The following is a 17,828-nucleotide window of genomic DNA, read 5'->3' as shown; positions in this document are numbered from 1 at the left end:
CTTGTAACATATAGACACAAACTATGTGGTTTTAGTATTTATTATAATATCAAAAGTATAAAACTGTACAAAATACAAAGGCAGAATGTGGCAGTGTTTTCTTTAAGCTGTCAAACTGTACATGCTTTGTTTTAGGTAACTTGTTTGAGTCACCATAACTGTACTTAAATCCAACTGGTCATATTGGGAGCTAGGAAATTTTGTTGAGGCACCATTACACAAAAAAAATCCAAAATAATTTAGTTTTAACCTTTTTTCTTTAAAGAAAATTTCCAGGTGAGCTTCCTAATGAATTTTCCACTCTTTATTTTGATGTATAATGCCTGTAATATACCTTTACTCGAAGAGTAAGAGTCAGAGAAAGGATGAGAGGGGAGGTAGCTCTCCATTTACTTTACCTTCGAAATGTCAAGTCTTGTTTTTATTCTCACTAGAGAGCCAGCAGGTTGTTCAAGTGTCCAAGCCCTTACTGGAAGTAATGAGGAACGCAAAACAGATTTCCCTGTATATCACTTGTAAGAGATTTAAAAAACAAAACAGCCACAAAACAAAAACGTACAACAAAAAACAAAAAAACAAACCAACCACCAAACTGGGCCCGTCCTTTGGTGGTGGTGTTTTCTTTTCAAAGACCTAGAAAGAAGTTACATCTCCCAGCATTTTGCATGTTTTACTCTTCCTTAGAAATAAAGCACAGCTTTATTGGTTGCCAGGAGGACATACTGGGGTGCAATGTTTCCATGGGTGGAAATTGTCACTTCAGCCGACAAGCTGGCCTTTTAAAAGCAAACTGACACTTAGGACTGATCAATCCTTGTACTCTGCAATAATGTTTCAATGTCTTGGCTAGTTTTACAGTTTGATATATTAAACCTTATGCAGAAAGGACACAAGTTTGTGAAGTTCTTCTAGATCTAATACAATGTAAAAGGGTTTAAGTCCACTTTTTTAAATAATGGACATTTCAATTGTCCCTCAGTCCGTCCCCCCCCTTTTTTTTTCCTCCATACAATAAAGTATGAAAGTAAACAGAGTTCACATTGCACTTCTAGTTGCTTATCACACTTACAGCATTGGCTACCTGTGAAAACAGAATAACAAGATCTGCGTTTCCGATACCTCAAAAGAGCACGGGAGTTTGAAATCTTTTCAGGACTTAGCATTTGGATGCATAAAACCCACACATGTAACTTCGCGGCAGATCCCCACAAGCCTCTGCCTGTAGGACCTACTCTTTCAATGCCCTGTTTGTTGCTGTGATACTCTCACCATTCCTGTTGCCCAGCCTATAGTGAGTTAAACTACATTCTTCTCCGAAACAGAAGTTTTTGCTTGTGCTTGAGACTGATTAAACATTTGCTAACCATAAATTAAGTGCTTTAAAAAAAAATCATTTGAGAACACATACCAAGGCTGTCAACTTTCCACAAGTTTCAGCAGAGCTCAATACCATCTCTGAGAGGAGACAGCCATTTTCATATACACATATATATATTTTTTTTTTATCAAAAGCACCACGAACAATTCCTTCTTTTACAGCCACAATGTCTTGTCAATCTCCAGCATTTTCAAACTGTGGATAAATATGAAATAGCAGAACTGAGAAACGCTGCTTGCATTAGTTTACGTAGTTTCGTTTTTCCTGCAACAGACTAGTGGGATCCACCTGTACAAGACATTCCTCCTCGTCTTGCATCCTGAGGTCACTACTGCATGACTTGGCACAGCCAGTCTTACAGCTTCCCGATTTACTGTGAACTGTAGGCTCCCGCAGCCAGCAGCAAGTTTCTGCGTGTAAAATGGAGGTGTACAACCGGGGTTGATTTGGTCATGTATGTACCTAGTAACAAGTCCTGTGAGTTTTCAGGCAAGTTTATATGTCCAGTGGCTGTAGTAAAGTCATCGGTTTCTAAATCTTCAAATGCCTTCACAGCATCCCACAGACGAACTGTGTTATCCATTGAACCTAAAAAGAAAAAAGAACAACAGTTTGAAGTCTTTTATTAAGAAAAAAGGTGTATAAAAAAAGTTACTGTGGAGCAAGTTAACAGAAATTGAAGTTCAAAAAAGCATGTTTGCTCATAACTGTAGACTTATGCCCTCATCCTGCAAGGAAACAGACTTTAACAAGCTTCTAATATACTGAATGCACGCATAAAAGCTACCAGGATTTCAGCTTTCCTGTAATCTAACCTGAATGCCCTGTGGATAAAGCACAAAGAACTACTCTCTCAAAACATTTGGGTTTGGATTATATCACCTAGCACTGAAAAAGCAGGACCATCCTGTGGGCTAGATGCCAATTTCAGGAAGTGTTTATGATTCTGAGTCACATAATAACAGTTTCTTTGTTTGATACAGGGAAGACAGCAGAATTTTGCAGGCCCAGTGGCCTGTGCTTTCACTGGCACGTTGGTAGATAAATTGAAGTAACCACCCTGCAGGCTGGATCAAACCTGTACCCTGTCTGTTAGCTTTTGCTCCTGTAGTAGTGGCTCACCGAGGATTCTCACTGCACTGCATTTAGGAACATACTACTAAATAAATCTAGACTATTCCTAGCCTGGTTTCATGAAGAAATTACCCTGATGTAATTACAGTGTCTGTCCATCATTTCTTCTGTCAGTAACTTGAACTTGTTGGCTCATTTCAACCAGTTGACAGAACAGAACAAGTTTCAAATTCATTAAATTCCTATACATTTTAAGAAAACAGTTCACTAAACATGAAGAGACAAAACTTTGAGCCTCCATGGAGGTAAAACTGGCAAAGGAGCTCTGCTGTATCAGGCACCAGAGAATCTATGTGGACAGGCAGGAAAAACAAGCAGGCTTCACAAGTTCTGCTGCTCATAGACCTAATTGTTAATATTACATACACATTTCTGTATCAAAAATCTACCATGAAGAAATAGTAAGGGTGTGGATAACTCATCTTCCTTTCTATCCTTTCCTCTCCTTTTTAGTCCTGCCGCATGTCCCACTCTCATTCCAGTATCCTGCGCTTCTCCAGTCCAGCCACTTCTTGTCTGCCCTAGAGTTATTTCTTAACTTCAGATTCCACCAACACTACACAGATCCCAACCTTCACTATTGTCTAACTGCATAACACCCTTCCTTCAGTTCCTGGAAGAGTGAGGGGTCATACTTCACAGTCCAGTGAAGTACTTGCCTTGTACCAGCAGTTTTAAGTTGCTGCTTTTGCTAAGCAAGTGATTCTACTTTGTCTTCCTCAATTTAAGGAACCAATTATATAATTTCTCTTCAGACTCATGGAAGACAATGGAAACTTCACTGTTTCCAGTGAATTTTACCTGATGCTAAAATCTCCCCATCTCTACTGAATCTGAGTGCGTAGATAGTGTCAGTGTGCCCTTTCAATTCTCCAACCATCAAGCCATGTCCAATATCCCACAGCAGAACTCTTCCATCTGTTGCTCCAGTAGCCAGGAATCGTCCATTAGGAGAAAACGCCAATGAATGAATTGGTCCCTAAAACAGACATTTGGGGGGGACCAAACAAGTTACTGTAAGTCTACTCACGTTCAGTCAGTCAAGCTGTATTTGTTCTGAACGCTACTCTTCAGAATCTCATCACAGAAATAAAGTCACCTTCACATTGTGAGTGATAGGCCCTTACCTTATGTCCAGTGAATATTCTTACGCAATTCCCATTCAGAACATCCCAGAGCCGTATAGTCCTGTCTGCTGAGCCCGTGGCAATATAGTTGGAGTTTGGATGAAATCGGGTACACGTCACATCAGCAAGATGGCCAGCAAATATCCGTAAAGGCTGGTAGTGATCCGTTGCCCACAGGCTGAAAAGAAAAGCTTTATTAATAAAAAGAACCCTAATGAAGTTCAGTATCTGTTGCACAATGAGGAATAAAAGGAAGTAATTATGCAGTGGTTTCTTACTGGTCAGCTTATTGAATTAGCAGGATCTGTTTTGGAAAAGTATAGTTTTCAGAAGGGAGAAATAAAGAACATTCCATCAAGTTGTTAAACAACTGGAAGAGAATACTTCTAATCAGATGGTCACATAAGAGGACAGCATCTCTTTAGTTGTCAGATAATCTGATGTGTGTTGAAAAGAAAAAAAAAAACCTACATTAAAACATTTGTTCAGTATTTTAATTGACATGAAATAAAATTTATTTCCAGTAATAAGGTAGGCTAGAGTATATCAGCTAATCACTTTCAGGATTAATCCACCACAAACTGACCCAGACAAGTAAAAAACCCATCCAGTTTCTTACCGAGCCACTCTGTCATGTCCCCCTGACACAAAGTAATAACCATAAGGAGAGAATTGTGTATCCCATACTGGATAGTTGTGTCCTTTATATCCCACCAAACATGTGAATGTTTGGAGACTCCACAGTCTGACAGTGCCATCCTCAGAACAGGACAACAGATAGTTCCTGTCACAGGAGAAAGTATAGCACATTACATATCAAAAACTTACACACGGACTTTATAACTATTGCATAAACACCGTGAGATGTCTATGATAAGAAAAACTGTCCACTGAACAGCATCTGTTTAGCATGTCTCATATAAATCAGCATTTTAGTGGGGTAAGCAACAATAATCAATTCAAACAGAATCTAGTCCTAGGCCCTTATGCAAGAGACAGACAATTGGATGTTGATGACTAATTCTGATGACACTTACAGCAATACTGCGGGGAGAAAAAAAATTAAAAAAAAACCACAGAGCTGGACTTTACTCAGGAATTCCAGTTATATGAAGAAATGGCTAGTAAACTGCTATGCTATGTTACTTTAAAAAAAAAAAAAAAAAAAAATCTTTTAATATAACTCTAAACAAAATTTCAGGATTCCCTGAAAGAGAATTCATATCATGTTCACATTCTCAGGTCATAATTATAGATTCTATATTCATGTTCCACACAAAGTTTACTTCTCAGCTGTGTTTCTGTGATGGCTGTTTCCTGACTAGACACATGCAAAAGCAAAACTTTAGACATTTAAACCTCCTTTCTACCATCCAGACTCTCATAATTACATAATGGTTTTAAATCTCTTATTTTAAAGACACTATTCCATATATTTTGAAAATAAAGTCTAAATAGAATATGAGAAACTTGAAGAAGTGCAACAATATGCTGCTCAGTCAGGTTTTATGTTTTGCAATTCTGTAAGTGAAATCAATGCTGCAATATTTTTCCCCTCTACAATTCAGTTAGTTAAAACCCAGCTTAAATTACAGTTTGGGAAAAAAAAAAAAAAAAAAAGATTGTCTATTTTGCCATCTAAGTCCTGAGCCTCAAAAAAGATGCTGGCATCCTCAGCTCCAGTTGATTTCAGTACTAGCTGACAGTGCCCAACACCCTGAGCATAATGAGCACTTACACTCGCACATAGTTTCTTATAAGCTGCATGAACAAGAACTGCTTTAACCTTCTGGAAAAAGCTGCATTAAGAACATGTCTGCATTCAGTAGCATACAATTAAAACTCAAGACAAGCAAACTAGTTAGCTTGTAAACTTATTTTACCTATCAGGACTGAAGCTGGTGCCATAGACAGGTCCACTGTGACCATATAAAATCTTCAACTCACTTGCTGTTTTCTCATCCATGATCCTCTCCAAGACATCGTCTGATTCTTTGTCAATGAGACTGAGGTCTGCAATATTTCAAAGTTCATGTATCACAATAACTGTCAGAAGTTCAAAGATAAATGCCATGAACAGGAAAACAATATTCTCTCTAAAAGAGGCAACTATGATGTGAACGTGACAAAGTACCAGGGAATTGGTAAGTTTGAAATATACAATGGCATTTAAAATATTTTTTACCATTGTAAAAGGTGAAAATGCTTTACATAAATAATCACTGTTTCTTAAGTCTTCACTGAGTTAAAATAAATTAATCCTGACGTGTGTTATTTTTCATACATACATTGTTCAGCCTCCAAACACAATAACATCTTGATAGAGATGCCAAATTTTCACGCCTTTTCCCAGGAAGTTAATATGCCACAAACACGCTTTACAGACATGTTTTGACAGCTGCTCACTACACACAACTTAAAATAACTTCTAGTCTGTAGGCTACTGTTTGCTGAACATCATGACCACATCTCAGTTGAATGTCAAGATTAAGAAACGTTTGCGTGGTATCTAGCTTCAACCGCAACACATTGTTACATACAGAGCAGAATTAAAGAAGCCTGGTTTCCATGAATTTGCATAGGTGTTGAGCTACAGGACATTCTCCTCCCTCCTATAATTTCCCCCAGGGTACCTCTAGTCTCTCCCCTAAATCACCTAAACCCAACTGTCTACTACACCCTGTAGTTACCATCCAGTTAAGAAGCAAGGTGGCTACTTCCACGCCAGTTATGGCTAGTTCCAAGCTCCATGCACTGACCACCTCACAGCAGGTGTACACAACCAGATTTCTCATTCCTTTAAAAATGTTTCTAATGGTAGTATATAAGATGCGATCATACATCTGTGCACATATTGTTTCTTCAAAGTGAAAGCGTCTAGCTGCTGAAGACAACTCTCCTGCCACAGACACCTTTCTCTGTTCACGCAAAACATAGCTGTCAAGTAATGCATGCTCATTTTAAGTGTTGTCTTAATTACCTGCTGCTGTTTTCACACTACGTAGCTTTTTCGGAGTCACGGACCACACTCTGACAGTAGAGTCAGCAAAGCCTCCTACAATCATGCTAGAGTCATCTGTAATATCCACTGCAGTCAGACCCTATACACAAAATATCCATTTATATTGTTTGTATCTTTCATGATGCGTTTCAAATATTACAAAATCCTAAGTACTAATAAGAAAATTAATTCAACTTATTTACAAAAGCAAGAGGGAATTATTCTAGGATAGACATAAAGACATGTAAATTCTTGCACCATTAAAAATAAAGCTATATGAATGAAGCTCAGTCAATAGTGACAAAACAGTACTGTTTTCCAGTATTTTGGTGCAAAACATCTGTAGAAGACACTTAGGGCCCCACAGGAAAAGCAAAAGAAGGAATTATGGCAAAATCAGAGCAAAAGCAAGGAACGTGGAAATTATATAGTTGAAGGAGTCTTTAAAGAGAATTTTGAACATTTTGGAACAAAAACTTTGCAACGCTTATTCCAATACTCCAATAACCCTTGCCAATGCTGTTAAGTCGTCTTTCTTTATTAAGAGTGATGTTTATAATTTTGATTGCCTTTTCCATATTACCCGAACTCTTCTTTTACCAACCTGGTAAGCATTAAGGAACGTGTAGAAACAGATGGAGGGCAGGCACTCTGGGCCAAGACGCACACGCCTTGCAGCTTCCTTCATATTCATTACTTTATCCAGCTTGTCAGAGTCTTTCAGTTCAGGCAGAGGAATTCTACAAGAAGCACACATTTTTTACAAACTAAAAGCACCTTCCATATTGTTAATCTAAACAAAGAAAGCGAAACCTTCACATGCAATCCTATACCTCAATAGTCAAATACGAAACAAGAATTAGAAAAAATGAAAGACTATGTAGAAGATTAACTGATGAGAAAAAGAGCCAGTAACTTTAAGAATTTCAGACAGGCAGTGGAACAAGATAAATAACTGAGTACGACCTGCAAAGATTAGCGGGTAACTGAGTAAAATTTTATCAAGCGAAATCTAGATTGACTTGAAGGGCAAAGACAGAGGGTTATATGCTAAGCTTTCCATTAACTCCCTGAGAAGTCTTACGGCTAAAGCTGTGTACAGCTGAAATGGCCAAAATGCTAGAAATGTCACGTGAACAGCGATGCAGAATTGGCATGACAAGACTGGATTTAACAAGACTTCTCTACACATCGTTCCCTTGGTACCTGTTTTGGGGAGGAGCATTAGGGTCTTGTTTTTTACTTTTTGACCCTACACTATCTTTTTTAGGTTTTTTCTTCTTTGGCTTTCCTTCCTCATTTTCTCCTTCTTCATCTTCATCATCCAAAGGCACATCAAACTCTGGTTCTTTCAATAAGCCAAAGAAAACCTGCAAGCCAATAAAACACACATGAGACAAAACAGTAATTGCTGTTCTTACTGAAAACTAATTTTTTTAATGGAAACTTTTCAACTAATTTTTTTAATGGAAACTTTTCAACGTAATAGTCCAAGCAATAGAGCTGCCCCTTTAAAACTGCTATGTTTAATATTACTGCATATATTACTGGTTAGCCAACGTAGTACATGTTCTGTTGTTTTACCCAGCAACTGATCTGGACAACTCTAAGTTCTCCCACCATCTCCTAGCACTTCCTTAAAGTAGAATCCCTACAGCTTACATAATTTATCTGTATAGTACTGTGGTACTACACTGTCAAGATCTACACAAACAGCCCTTGCAGTAAGAACTGGCAGTAAGTACAAATTACGTCTGCTGTTAGAAAGAGGAAGCCAAGGTATCCATTTTAAAACCACAGAGTAATTCATGAGTTAGTTTAAGTTCAGTTCAGTGGGCTGAATACAAGGTTGTCTCTCAAAGGGGTTCAATGGTTTCTTCTACCAGACAGCGACACATCTTGATCTCTCTACTCTTGCCAACAACTATTTGTACAGTTCTTTTCCTTTGTTCTGTTCATGCTGTTTTTTAAGATCTCAAGTGACAACTGTCAGTCTATACCAAGGTATCTCCCTGAAAAACTAGGGAGAATTGTTCAATTATAAAAGTGCAACAATCTTTGCCTCCTACCTTTGCTTTATTAGCCTCTCGTTTTGCCTCCCCAGCCAAGCTTCCAACCATAGCATCTATCTGTTGTTTACTGCGAGGCATTCCATCAAAGATATCAATGTAAAGATGTTCCTGAACAATGTTCCAGATCTGATTGTTCTGCTTTTCCTGAAGATGCCTCTTCAAGAGCTGGTAAGAGTCACGGGAAATACGCAGCACAAACTTGCTTGTTCGGAAATCCAGCATGGTCTCGTTACCTTTCATATGTTCTTTTTTCGTTAAGCTAGATAATACACGCAGGTCATCCTGGTAATAGCACTCCTGGTCCCCATGAAATCTATTGAAACAATTTAAGATACGATAAAAGATTTATTACAAAAACATTATCTCCTAAGTGCACACTTATTTACATTACTTTAACATGAAACATATATGTAAGGACCTTTTGGAAGCTACTGACTACATATGGGATTATTTTTCTGCTGAAATAAATTTAATCCTGGGGAAGATACACCAGTGACTTACTGTATACGGTAAGAGCATTCAACAGTTAAAAAACAAGATGAAGAGAACACACAAATGGAACCTCACAGAATTTCATACACCCAAAGGGTTCTCACCTGAAGTAAATAGTTACACTAACACGTTTATTTACAGAAATGAAACCCTAATTTGTGGTATCATAAAGTACAGGGCATTTTTTATTAGGCAAAACTACTTGGATGTATTTATACCTGATTCATTATATGAATATGCACATTTCACAGTGTATATGTTTCTCACTCTCCACTTGCATTATCTAATAGCTAACATATGTCTAGAGTTTTCCATTTTTACTCAAACCATGTTATAAAATAGTTGTGGCAGGGAACATTTTAACTATTACAGAACTGGTTTTGCCGACCATATTGGAGGGAGACAAAGTTACCCTTTTGGACTGAAATATTTCATAATTGGCCTGAATCCAGAAAACGAATTAAATTTAATTTTCTTCTTGAGTGATAAAAAAGTGAAACATAGAAGAGCACAGAAAATTACAGATTAGCCAAAAATTAATTCCTTTAATCTCATTTGAAGAATTTCAATATACGTGCTATGACATTAACAAATACTTACAGTGTACATTACTTTGGCATCTCAGTGCAATTTTCCAGTGCTAAAAAATGACCCCACAATCTTTCCCTAAAGAAGCAGCATCTCTTCATTGATACTTTTGCAGCAAGGAGCCCATCAGCTCACCATAAAGGTGGTTTAAAATCTGCCCATGGACAGTTCAAAAGCATGTAGTTTGCATATCTTTCTAACATAGGAGATTGGAAAAGGATTTAAGAACAGTTACTGTAATCTATGGCACCATTACTTCAGATTCCAAATCTCTTCAACATTAGAGAAGAAAAATAGTATGTACCTACATACATGTAAAAACCTATGCTACTACAACTTACAGATTTAATCAAAATAGCAAACACAAAATAACGCAAATGCACAAGTGAAAATAAATTACCTTTCAAAAAAAGACTTTGCTTCACTCTCATGTTGATTGTAGACCAATTCCAAGTACATGTGCACAAATAGAGGATAAAACAGCTGAGACAATTCCGCTCGATGACAGTCCAGGGAACACTCAATGAAGTGTTTTAATCCACTGTAGTATTCCTCGTACAGGGTCGGGTCCCCCTGTTGATTGTAGGCAGACAATACTGCACTCACATCTGGCTGGTCTTCCACAACAACGCCTCCTCCAACTGCAAAAGCATTAGCATATAACAAGAGCTTATAAGACAGCCTGAAAGAGCTAGCAAATATACAGTAGCTAACAACTCCACTGGTAAGGTGAGGCGCTCTGAGCAAAACATGACACTAAGTCTTGCACTTGTTCAGCACTAAGTTTAAACAATACAAGTGAGAGGATGGTAGCACATTACAGTCCAGCAGCCAATTCTCCTAGCACCTTCAGCCATTTTTTGTGCTTTCCCTGCCAACAGTGGCCTATAAGGTATTTAACATAGTGCCTAATTCAGCTAGGATTGCAAGTGTAAAGGAAGCCACTAACTATCACCAAAATAAGTTATCTTTACTCATAAGGCTAGAAACTGTCAAATGAGGAGCAGAATCTTTCAAAGGCTGTAAGATATACCCACTATAATTATTTTGCTTCCAGTAAACAAGCAAATTAAGTTCATCAAGTGAACAATTCACTAAGACCACTACACAACCATTACAGGGCAGTGACTTTTTGTCACTTGCTAACACTCTGAGAGCTCTGCTCTCCATAGCAGTCATTAAACATCTTCATTGGTTTGTCTTCTATGTGGAAAACAGCCGTATCGGGCGATACCAGAAAAAGCTGACTTCCTACTCTACATTTACTGGAACTCGGACATATCAGTTCCTGAAATTTCATTATACTATTCTGTAAAGCTGCCCCACAGAACACCTTGATTAAAAATACTTAGACTCCAGTTACCCAAAGGACATCTCAAGTACCAAGCAAATCGATCCAGAAACGTATAAAGCCTCCTCTACAAGTATCCTATGGCTCTTTCTTCAAAACGCAGCCTGTACGTCAGGCCTCCATTCTCATCCCTGCAGCCACATCTTGGACCATCACCTCTAACTACCAAGAAAACCTTCAGCCTCCTGCTACGCTGTTAGTCAAGATGGGACACAAAGACAAGGGGAGGCACCTCTCACTTTGACAGTGCTCCCTGCAAATACGATGGATACCCTATCCTTGGTCCCTTGCTCCAGGGAGGGCACCCCCAGGAGTTCCCGATCTCTTCCCGAGTTGTATGGGGGAATGACACACTCAGGGGTCCCACCCCCAAGAACGCCAGTGTAGACTCTCGCCTCACCCCCCCAGGGAGGGCCACCGCAAGGGAGGCACGACCTGACACGGACCCTTGTGCCTCAGCATCACGGAGAGCCCCCGAGGCTGCAGGAGGCACTGGGCCCCCCCTCCCAGTCCCCAGGGGTCCCGCCGGGAGGGGGCGGCCTCCCGCCCCGGGCGGAGACCCCGCAGCCCCCGCGCGGGCCCCACCTTTCCCCGGCGGCACGGCGGCGACCGCCGCCACCCCGGGGCTGGAAGAGGCGACAGTGGCGGCGCTGCCTCCTATCGCGATGGCGGCAGCGGCGGTGACCCGGCTGAGCAGCGCCTCGCCGCCGGCGGAGTCCGCATCGCCGCCCGGGGCTCCTAGAAGACCGGCGCCGGCGGGGCTGAGGGCAGCAGCGCCGAGGTCGTCGCCGAGCAGGCGGGCTTCGCGGCGCAGGATCTCCTCGGACTCGCGGAGGTTGCTGCGCCGCAGGAACTGCAGCACGGCCACGAGTGTCTGCCGGTCCAACGCCGCCGGGGAGGCGGCCGGGCCCGGTGCCGCAGGCTTAGGGGGCGCCGCCTCCCCACCGCTCCCTGCCGCCTCCCCCTCCGCCGCCGCGGCCGGAGGAGCGGCGGGAGCAGCGGCGGCGGCTGGAGGGGCAGCAGGGGGCTGCGGCGGTGTCCCCGCCTCAGGGTCCGGCTTTACCGCAGCCACCTCCGCCGGCTCCTCAGGTAGTGCCGCCATCTTGCATCGCCCCCCATTCACCGGCAGCGGGCGGCCGCCGCCAGGCGCGGATACTCTTGCGACAGTCAGGGCAAAGGACGGGTACTGCTGCCGCTGCCTACCCAGGCACTCGCGGCTTCGTTTTGCGACGCTGCCAGGAGCGCTTTATGGCAGCGGGAGTGGCAGGAGTCCGGAGGAGCGGTTGTGAGGCGGCTGCTGCGGTGTGGGCGTCCTGGCACCGGATAAGTGTAATTTTGGGTGGTGGCGGTGCGGATGTGAATCACGGAGCTCAACAGTGCTTGCGGTGTGCGTATGCGAGAAACCTCGTCCCGAAATTGATTGCTTTGGTGTTAATAAGCCACTGCCGGTGCCCTCCCGGGAGCAGACCAAGGACGGCCTTGGGACTGCGTGCCCTTACGGGCCTTGCTCCGAATTAAATTAATTACGGCTGGGTCACTTGGTTTTCCAGGCATTTCTAATATTGCTTCTTTTATTCGTGTTCGGTAAATATAGATTCGTTGATATTACAGAAATAAAACCTTTTTTTGAATGAAACTGGTATCTTGTGATTGATGCGCTTTCGTGATAAATTAAACGTTTGCCTGTGCTTCGTTAGCGAGTCACTTAATTCTTAGCTGGAGGAGTGACGAGTGTAAAAAAACTGCAAGAAAAGGAAGCTGCAGGCTGTAAGAATGAGGAGTCGGATGAGTCTCAGCGCATGCACAATGGAGCGACACCCCCCCACACACACACACCCCTCCCCCGCGAAAACTACAATTTCCAGCATGCCCCGCGCCGTTACCGCGCGCGCGCCCTAGGAGGCCCGCACTGGCGGACTACCGCTCCCGCCGTCCCCCGCGGGCGGCCAGCAGACGGTCCCGCGTTTGCCCCGGTCCCCGCCCCCCACCCCGAGCCATGGACATGGAGGTGGACGTTGGCTCTGTGGTCTCGGGGCTGTCGGGCGGGGATGGAGCAGGCGCGGGCCCGGCCGATGAGGACCAGGAGATGGAGGGGGCTCCCAGCTGTTCGGGGTCACGCTCCCTCCCCTTCGAGTTCGAGCGGAGCCGCTCGGAGTCCAGCGGCGATGAGGACGACGAGGAAGACGACGAGGAAGAGGAGATGGAAGAAGAGGAGCTCGAGGGGGACCCCGGGGCTCGGTTCGGGACGGACGACGGGGAGCTCGACTCGGACGACGACCGGGAGGTAAGGGCGGGGGGGCGGGGGACGTGCTCTGAGGCGAGGGCACGCAGCGGCCGCCACCGGCGCAACGGCTCCCTCGCGCGCCAGGCCCCGCTCCCGGCGTGCCCCGCGCCGCCGGGGGGCGCGTGCGGCTCGAGGTGGGGGCGCGCGCTCCCTGCCGCCGCAGTGGCGGGGCGGCCGGGGCCTGTGGCGGGGCCGGGATGGCGGGGGCTGCCCCGACCGGAGCGGCCCGCGGGCTCCAGCGCGGAGCAGGGTACCGCGGGGGCAGCTGTGAGATGAGGGCGGGGGTGCGAGCGTGAGGAGGGCACGAGGTGGAGGGGCGGACAGCCTGCCCTGCTGTGGGGAGGCTGCTGGGTGTGAAACGCAGCGTCTTCAGGTGAGGCCTGGCGTCTGCAGAAGTCCGGTTTTCAGGCAGGTCCTGTAAGCAGCGGACTTCAACTTACATGCTTTTGGGGACTTCTGAAAACTTCCAGGTGCGAATCTGGACCGCTGTTTAGGCAATGTAAGCCGTATGGTAATAGGCTTTTTATTATTACTCAAGTTCATTTTATCTGTCTCATTTAAATGAAGCCCTTACAGACTCTTGGCATAACTGTGAGGGTGGTAAACGGTGGCATGTGGGCGAAATGAATGGTGTCATTGAGGGAAAGAAAGCCCCTTAGTCTGGCTTTGAGACTAGAGGAAACGGAACGTAAGAATCTAATGTGTCACCTTTCTCAGACAGATCTCGGATCACTGCTATAGAAGAAATCTGTTCTTTTTTGACATAGTAGACTTCTGACAGAAAAATTGTTGTGAAACTACTGGTGTGCATTCCTGACAAATGTACTTCATAACCAGAATTCAGAGCAGTGAAATTGCAGTCTTTGCTTCAATATGTATTTGTATAATCCCTAACTGTGTGTAGAAACAAGAGATGGCACTAGTTTTATATCTTGATTGGGGGCCCCAACATGCTTGCTGAGCATTTTCAAATAATGATATTATTTGCTACCAGTATCCACTTCAGGCTTGCTGATTATTTGATATTCCATTAAAGAGTTTATCCAAAAGAACTTTTCCCAAAAGGGTTGTTTATAGTTTGCTTTTCAGGTACGATTCATGAAACAAATTGGATTGCCATTCACAAAAAGGTCAATTCAGAAGACTAGATGGAAGTCTTTAGAAAAGAGCTGTATATGAGGAATGATTGATCTCTTAGGAAGACCCATTTCTGTAGCATGTTGATCCAGATTTTTTTCATGGTTTAAGGCTGTGATATTTTGGAAGCTGCAATCAGGAAATTTCATGGCTTAGCCTGTATATTCAAACTCTTGCAAACTGTCTTTGTTTGTAGCGTATGATAAACCTCGCAGAGTTGACCCCTTACATCCTGTGTTCCATCTGCAAAGGTTACTTTATTGATGCTACAACTATTACAGAATGTCTGCACACCTGTAAGTATGAGTATTGTCATTCTGAGAGTTTAGTTGCAAATTCAAACAAAAATTAGCTGTTGAGATGTTCTGGCTTCACAAAGATAATTCTCTGATGTGAATGTGTGTTGTGTTTATTCTGTTCCTTAAGGAAAATACATTTGTGGATATTTTAAGCATTAGAAAATCATGAAATCAGTCAATCATGAAGTCAGTTTAGTTGCCCAGGTTAAGAGGGAAGAAGATGTAGGGAAAGATAAAGCCCAAGGAAAAAAAAAAACAGAGCTACTACATACTGGTTTTTTTAAGTAGGCTCTAGGAATTCGAGTATATAACTGAGAAAAGAAAGTTGGGCGGCTCTGCTCATAATGGACTAGAGAGTTTCCTAAACTGTTGCTGATGTGAACTTGTAAGTTCGCAAAACTCGGTAAGTGGCTGTGTAGAAATACCAGTTCAGATACAGAAACAGTTATATGCACCCGTGGAACAGTTAGTCTATAGCCTGACGAATAGAAATAGATGGATAATAAAAAACTGGTTTCAATGTTCTTGTCTTGTTATTTTTCCCCTCAGTCCTTGTGTTACGTTAACCGTTTTTCCATTGCTAACAGCACTATTTTCTCTCAAGGCTAATAAAACCCTTTCTGTGAAGCTGACCCTTTCTGTGAAGCTGACTCTGTCAGCCACACCCACATTCCCACCTGAATCCAAGAATCTCAACTTCCTAGTCCTTCCAGCTGCTAACACTATATAGAGGGAAATCTCTTTTTTCTTTTTTTCTTTTTTAATGGGGCACTGCTTACTAGCTTGATTATACCATGTAATATTCAGTGCAGGTTGTAGTTTAGGAAAATGCACAGCTGTTAGTAAGGACAGCATAATGTTGCATGTGCAACTGTGGTGATCTCTTAGAAGTTTCCTGGTAAATGTGGAAAAGTTTGATATGTTCAGGCTGATACAGAGCTGATTCAATAGCAAATTGTTTATTCTAGATATTTCCACTCATTAGCTTTCCTTCCAAATTTTTAAAGTACATGTAAAATACAATGAAAATGGCAGAATTATAATTTCTTACCTTGGTTTTTCTACTGAAACTGCTTGTAGGGTGCTTTTCAGCAAACCTTTTGTCTGCAGCAGTCAGTATTCTGTTGTCTTAGCTCTACTCTTGTTCTGGGTAACAGAATTACAACATTGAACACCTACTGTTGCATCAGTTGGATTAGGATTTTTTTATAGGAATAATAATCCTAATTGAATATTCAAGAATGTTGTACCCTGTACCAGAGAGCTGCTGTTTACTTGAGTTTTAAAGTTGAAAAACTTGCTTCGTTTTGTTTCTGGCAAATTTTATTTGAGCAGTCTGGGTGTAATTGCTCCTCTTGCTTAAACAGATAGTATTGTATAATGGACATGTGACTCTTATGGGGTTTCTTTTCTTTCTTTACAGTTTGTAAAAGCTGCATAGTGAGACACTTCTATTATAGCAACAGATGTCCAAAATGCAACATCGTTGTACATCAGACACAGCCCCTTTATAATATCAGGTAATAAGTTCATGTCATTTTTATAGGTATAATTTTTTTTCAAGTTTCACTGCTTGCTTTTAAATGTTTTGTTTTACAGACTTGTAGTGCTTTCCTGCTTCAAATGACAGAACAGTTACAAGAAAAGCATTGTATTCTTTGTTTATGTAAGCTTCATCTCAATAGTGAGACAAAACAAGAAATTGAGTATTTTTATCTAGTTTGTATCCCTTTCTAGGGTTTCTTACCCCCCACCCTGGGTATTTTTATGCATTTGCTCAGTGTTACAGGTGATATGAGATCTTAACTATTTGCTTTGATTTCCTTTTAGACAAGGCTTTGTTGGCGTGGTATACTTATTAATTCTGACAATTGAGTTTTAGTTTCTCAAACTGTTCATGAATTCTTGAAGGGTGGTGCTTTTAACTTTACATGGCTTCCTCTGTTGGAGCTCTGCTGTCAGGACACAACTTTAGGCAGATACGGAGTTGCTGCTCTGTCACCCTTCTCTTTATGTACGTCATATTTCAACAGTGTATTTGGCATCTCTGTTACAATTTAATGAAAACCATTCTGTATTGCACCAAAGATGCTTTCATTTTTTTTTCTCTTTAATAGACTGGACCGGCAACTGCAAGACATCGTCTATAAATTGGTTGTCAATTTGGAGGAAAGTAAGTCCCTATATTTTATTACTATCTAGAGATTGAAAAGACTGAACAGAAAACAGAGTAATTCAAAGCCCCGTTTCTACTCTGGGCTCCTTAAAATAGTTTTGTAATGTTTGGTTATAAATCTTAATGGATTAGCTGTGCCAACTGGCATCTTTCTGGCTGCTAAATGCTATTATGGGTAGCGGTATGTACCCTATCTCATGAAACACAGGTGTCACTGTATCCAGATAAACATCCAGATAATATTTCATAGTCATGCCTCATATTTTTGTGTAAGTACAGAAAATATAATTCCAACCGAATAAGCTCACTTGCCTCAGTTGAAATAAAGTTGCTAAGACTGATTCTCTCAAATGCTTTTATTTTTTCCTCACTGACACATACATTTTTCTGATTTTAGGTGTGTTCACTGTCACATGTCATTTACCTTGAACTTGGGGAACCAATGAATCTGCACAGTCCACCTGGGTGGACTGGGTGAAATATACACATCTAGTGGATATATACGGACTATAGATGGTATAAAAATAGTCATGAAAGCCAGAAGGATACTAGGTTTTGCAGCTATTTCAGTATGATTTATGGCCAGTTTCTTTGATTTCTTTCCAGTTTTTACTGACAAACTCGTAGTCTGGGTATCTTAAGTGCCCCAGCCTCGTATGGAATGCTAGTGATGGTGAAGGTCTGTAGGAACTTGGAAAGTTTTTACTGTTCTGCCCATTTGAAACTGTATGGATATTCTCAGCATCTGAAATAACATTCCAGTCTGTTCTGTATTGTGGGTTTTTTTCA

General features: G+C 42.0%; 2 protein-coding genes across 4 annotated transcripts in view; one reads left to right on the top strand and one right to left on the bottom strand.

The window, feature by feature from the left end:
- Positions 1–17: 17 nt before the first annotated feature.
- On the bottom strand, positions 18–12,245 carry TAF5 (TATA-box binding protein associated factor 5). Its single transcript, XM_076338937.1, has 11 exons — positions 11,729–12,245; positions 10,193–10,433; positions 8,710–9,025; positions 7,847–8,010; positions 7,245–7,380; positions 6,620–6,740; positions 5,523–5,652; positions 4,259–4,423; positions 3,640–3,817; positions 3,314–3,491; positions 18–1,966 (listed from the first exon to the last, which is right to left on the bottom strand). The coding sequence occupies exons 1-11, from the start codon at positions 12,243–12,245 to the stop codon at positions 1,749–1,751; spliced, it is 2,364 nt and encodes a 787-aa protein (XP_076195052.1). The 3' UTR covers positions 18–1,748.
- An 891-nt stretch (positions 12,246–13,136) lies between these two features.
- Positions 13,137–17,828, top strand: part of PCGF6 (polycomb group ring finger 6) — a 29,340-nt gene continuing 24,648 nt past the window's right edge. For 2 of the 3 annotated variants that reach the window (XR_012995437.1, XM_076338938.1), the window contains exons 1-4: positions 13,145–13,427; positions 14,761–14,860; positions 16,287–16,383; positions 16,981–17,036. Coding sequence is in view for 2 of the 3 variants with exons in the window: in XM_076338938.1 (XP_076195053.1) it covers positions 13,146–13,427; positions 14,761–14,860; positions 16,287–16,383; positions 16,981–17,036 (535 nt within the window). In the remaining variant the exon portion in view is untranslated. Of the gene's footprint in view, positions 13,428–14,760; positions 14,861–16,286; positions 16,384–16,980; positions 17,037–17,828 lie in introns of all 3 variants that reach the window. The other variant, XM_076338939.1, reaches the window with a different exon arrangement.

Source organism: Aptenodytes patagonicus, chromosome 5, assembly GCF_965638725.1.
Source record: "Aptenodytes patagonicus chromosome 5, bAptPat1.pri.cur, whole genome shotgun sequence".
In the NCBI taxonomy this organism is placed as follows: Eukaryota; Metazoa; Chordata; class Aves; order Sphenisciformes; family Spheniscidae; genus Aptenodytes; species Aptenodytes patagonicus.
This window is presented reverse-complemented; position numbering and strand designations above follow the sequence as displayed.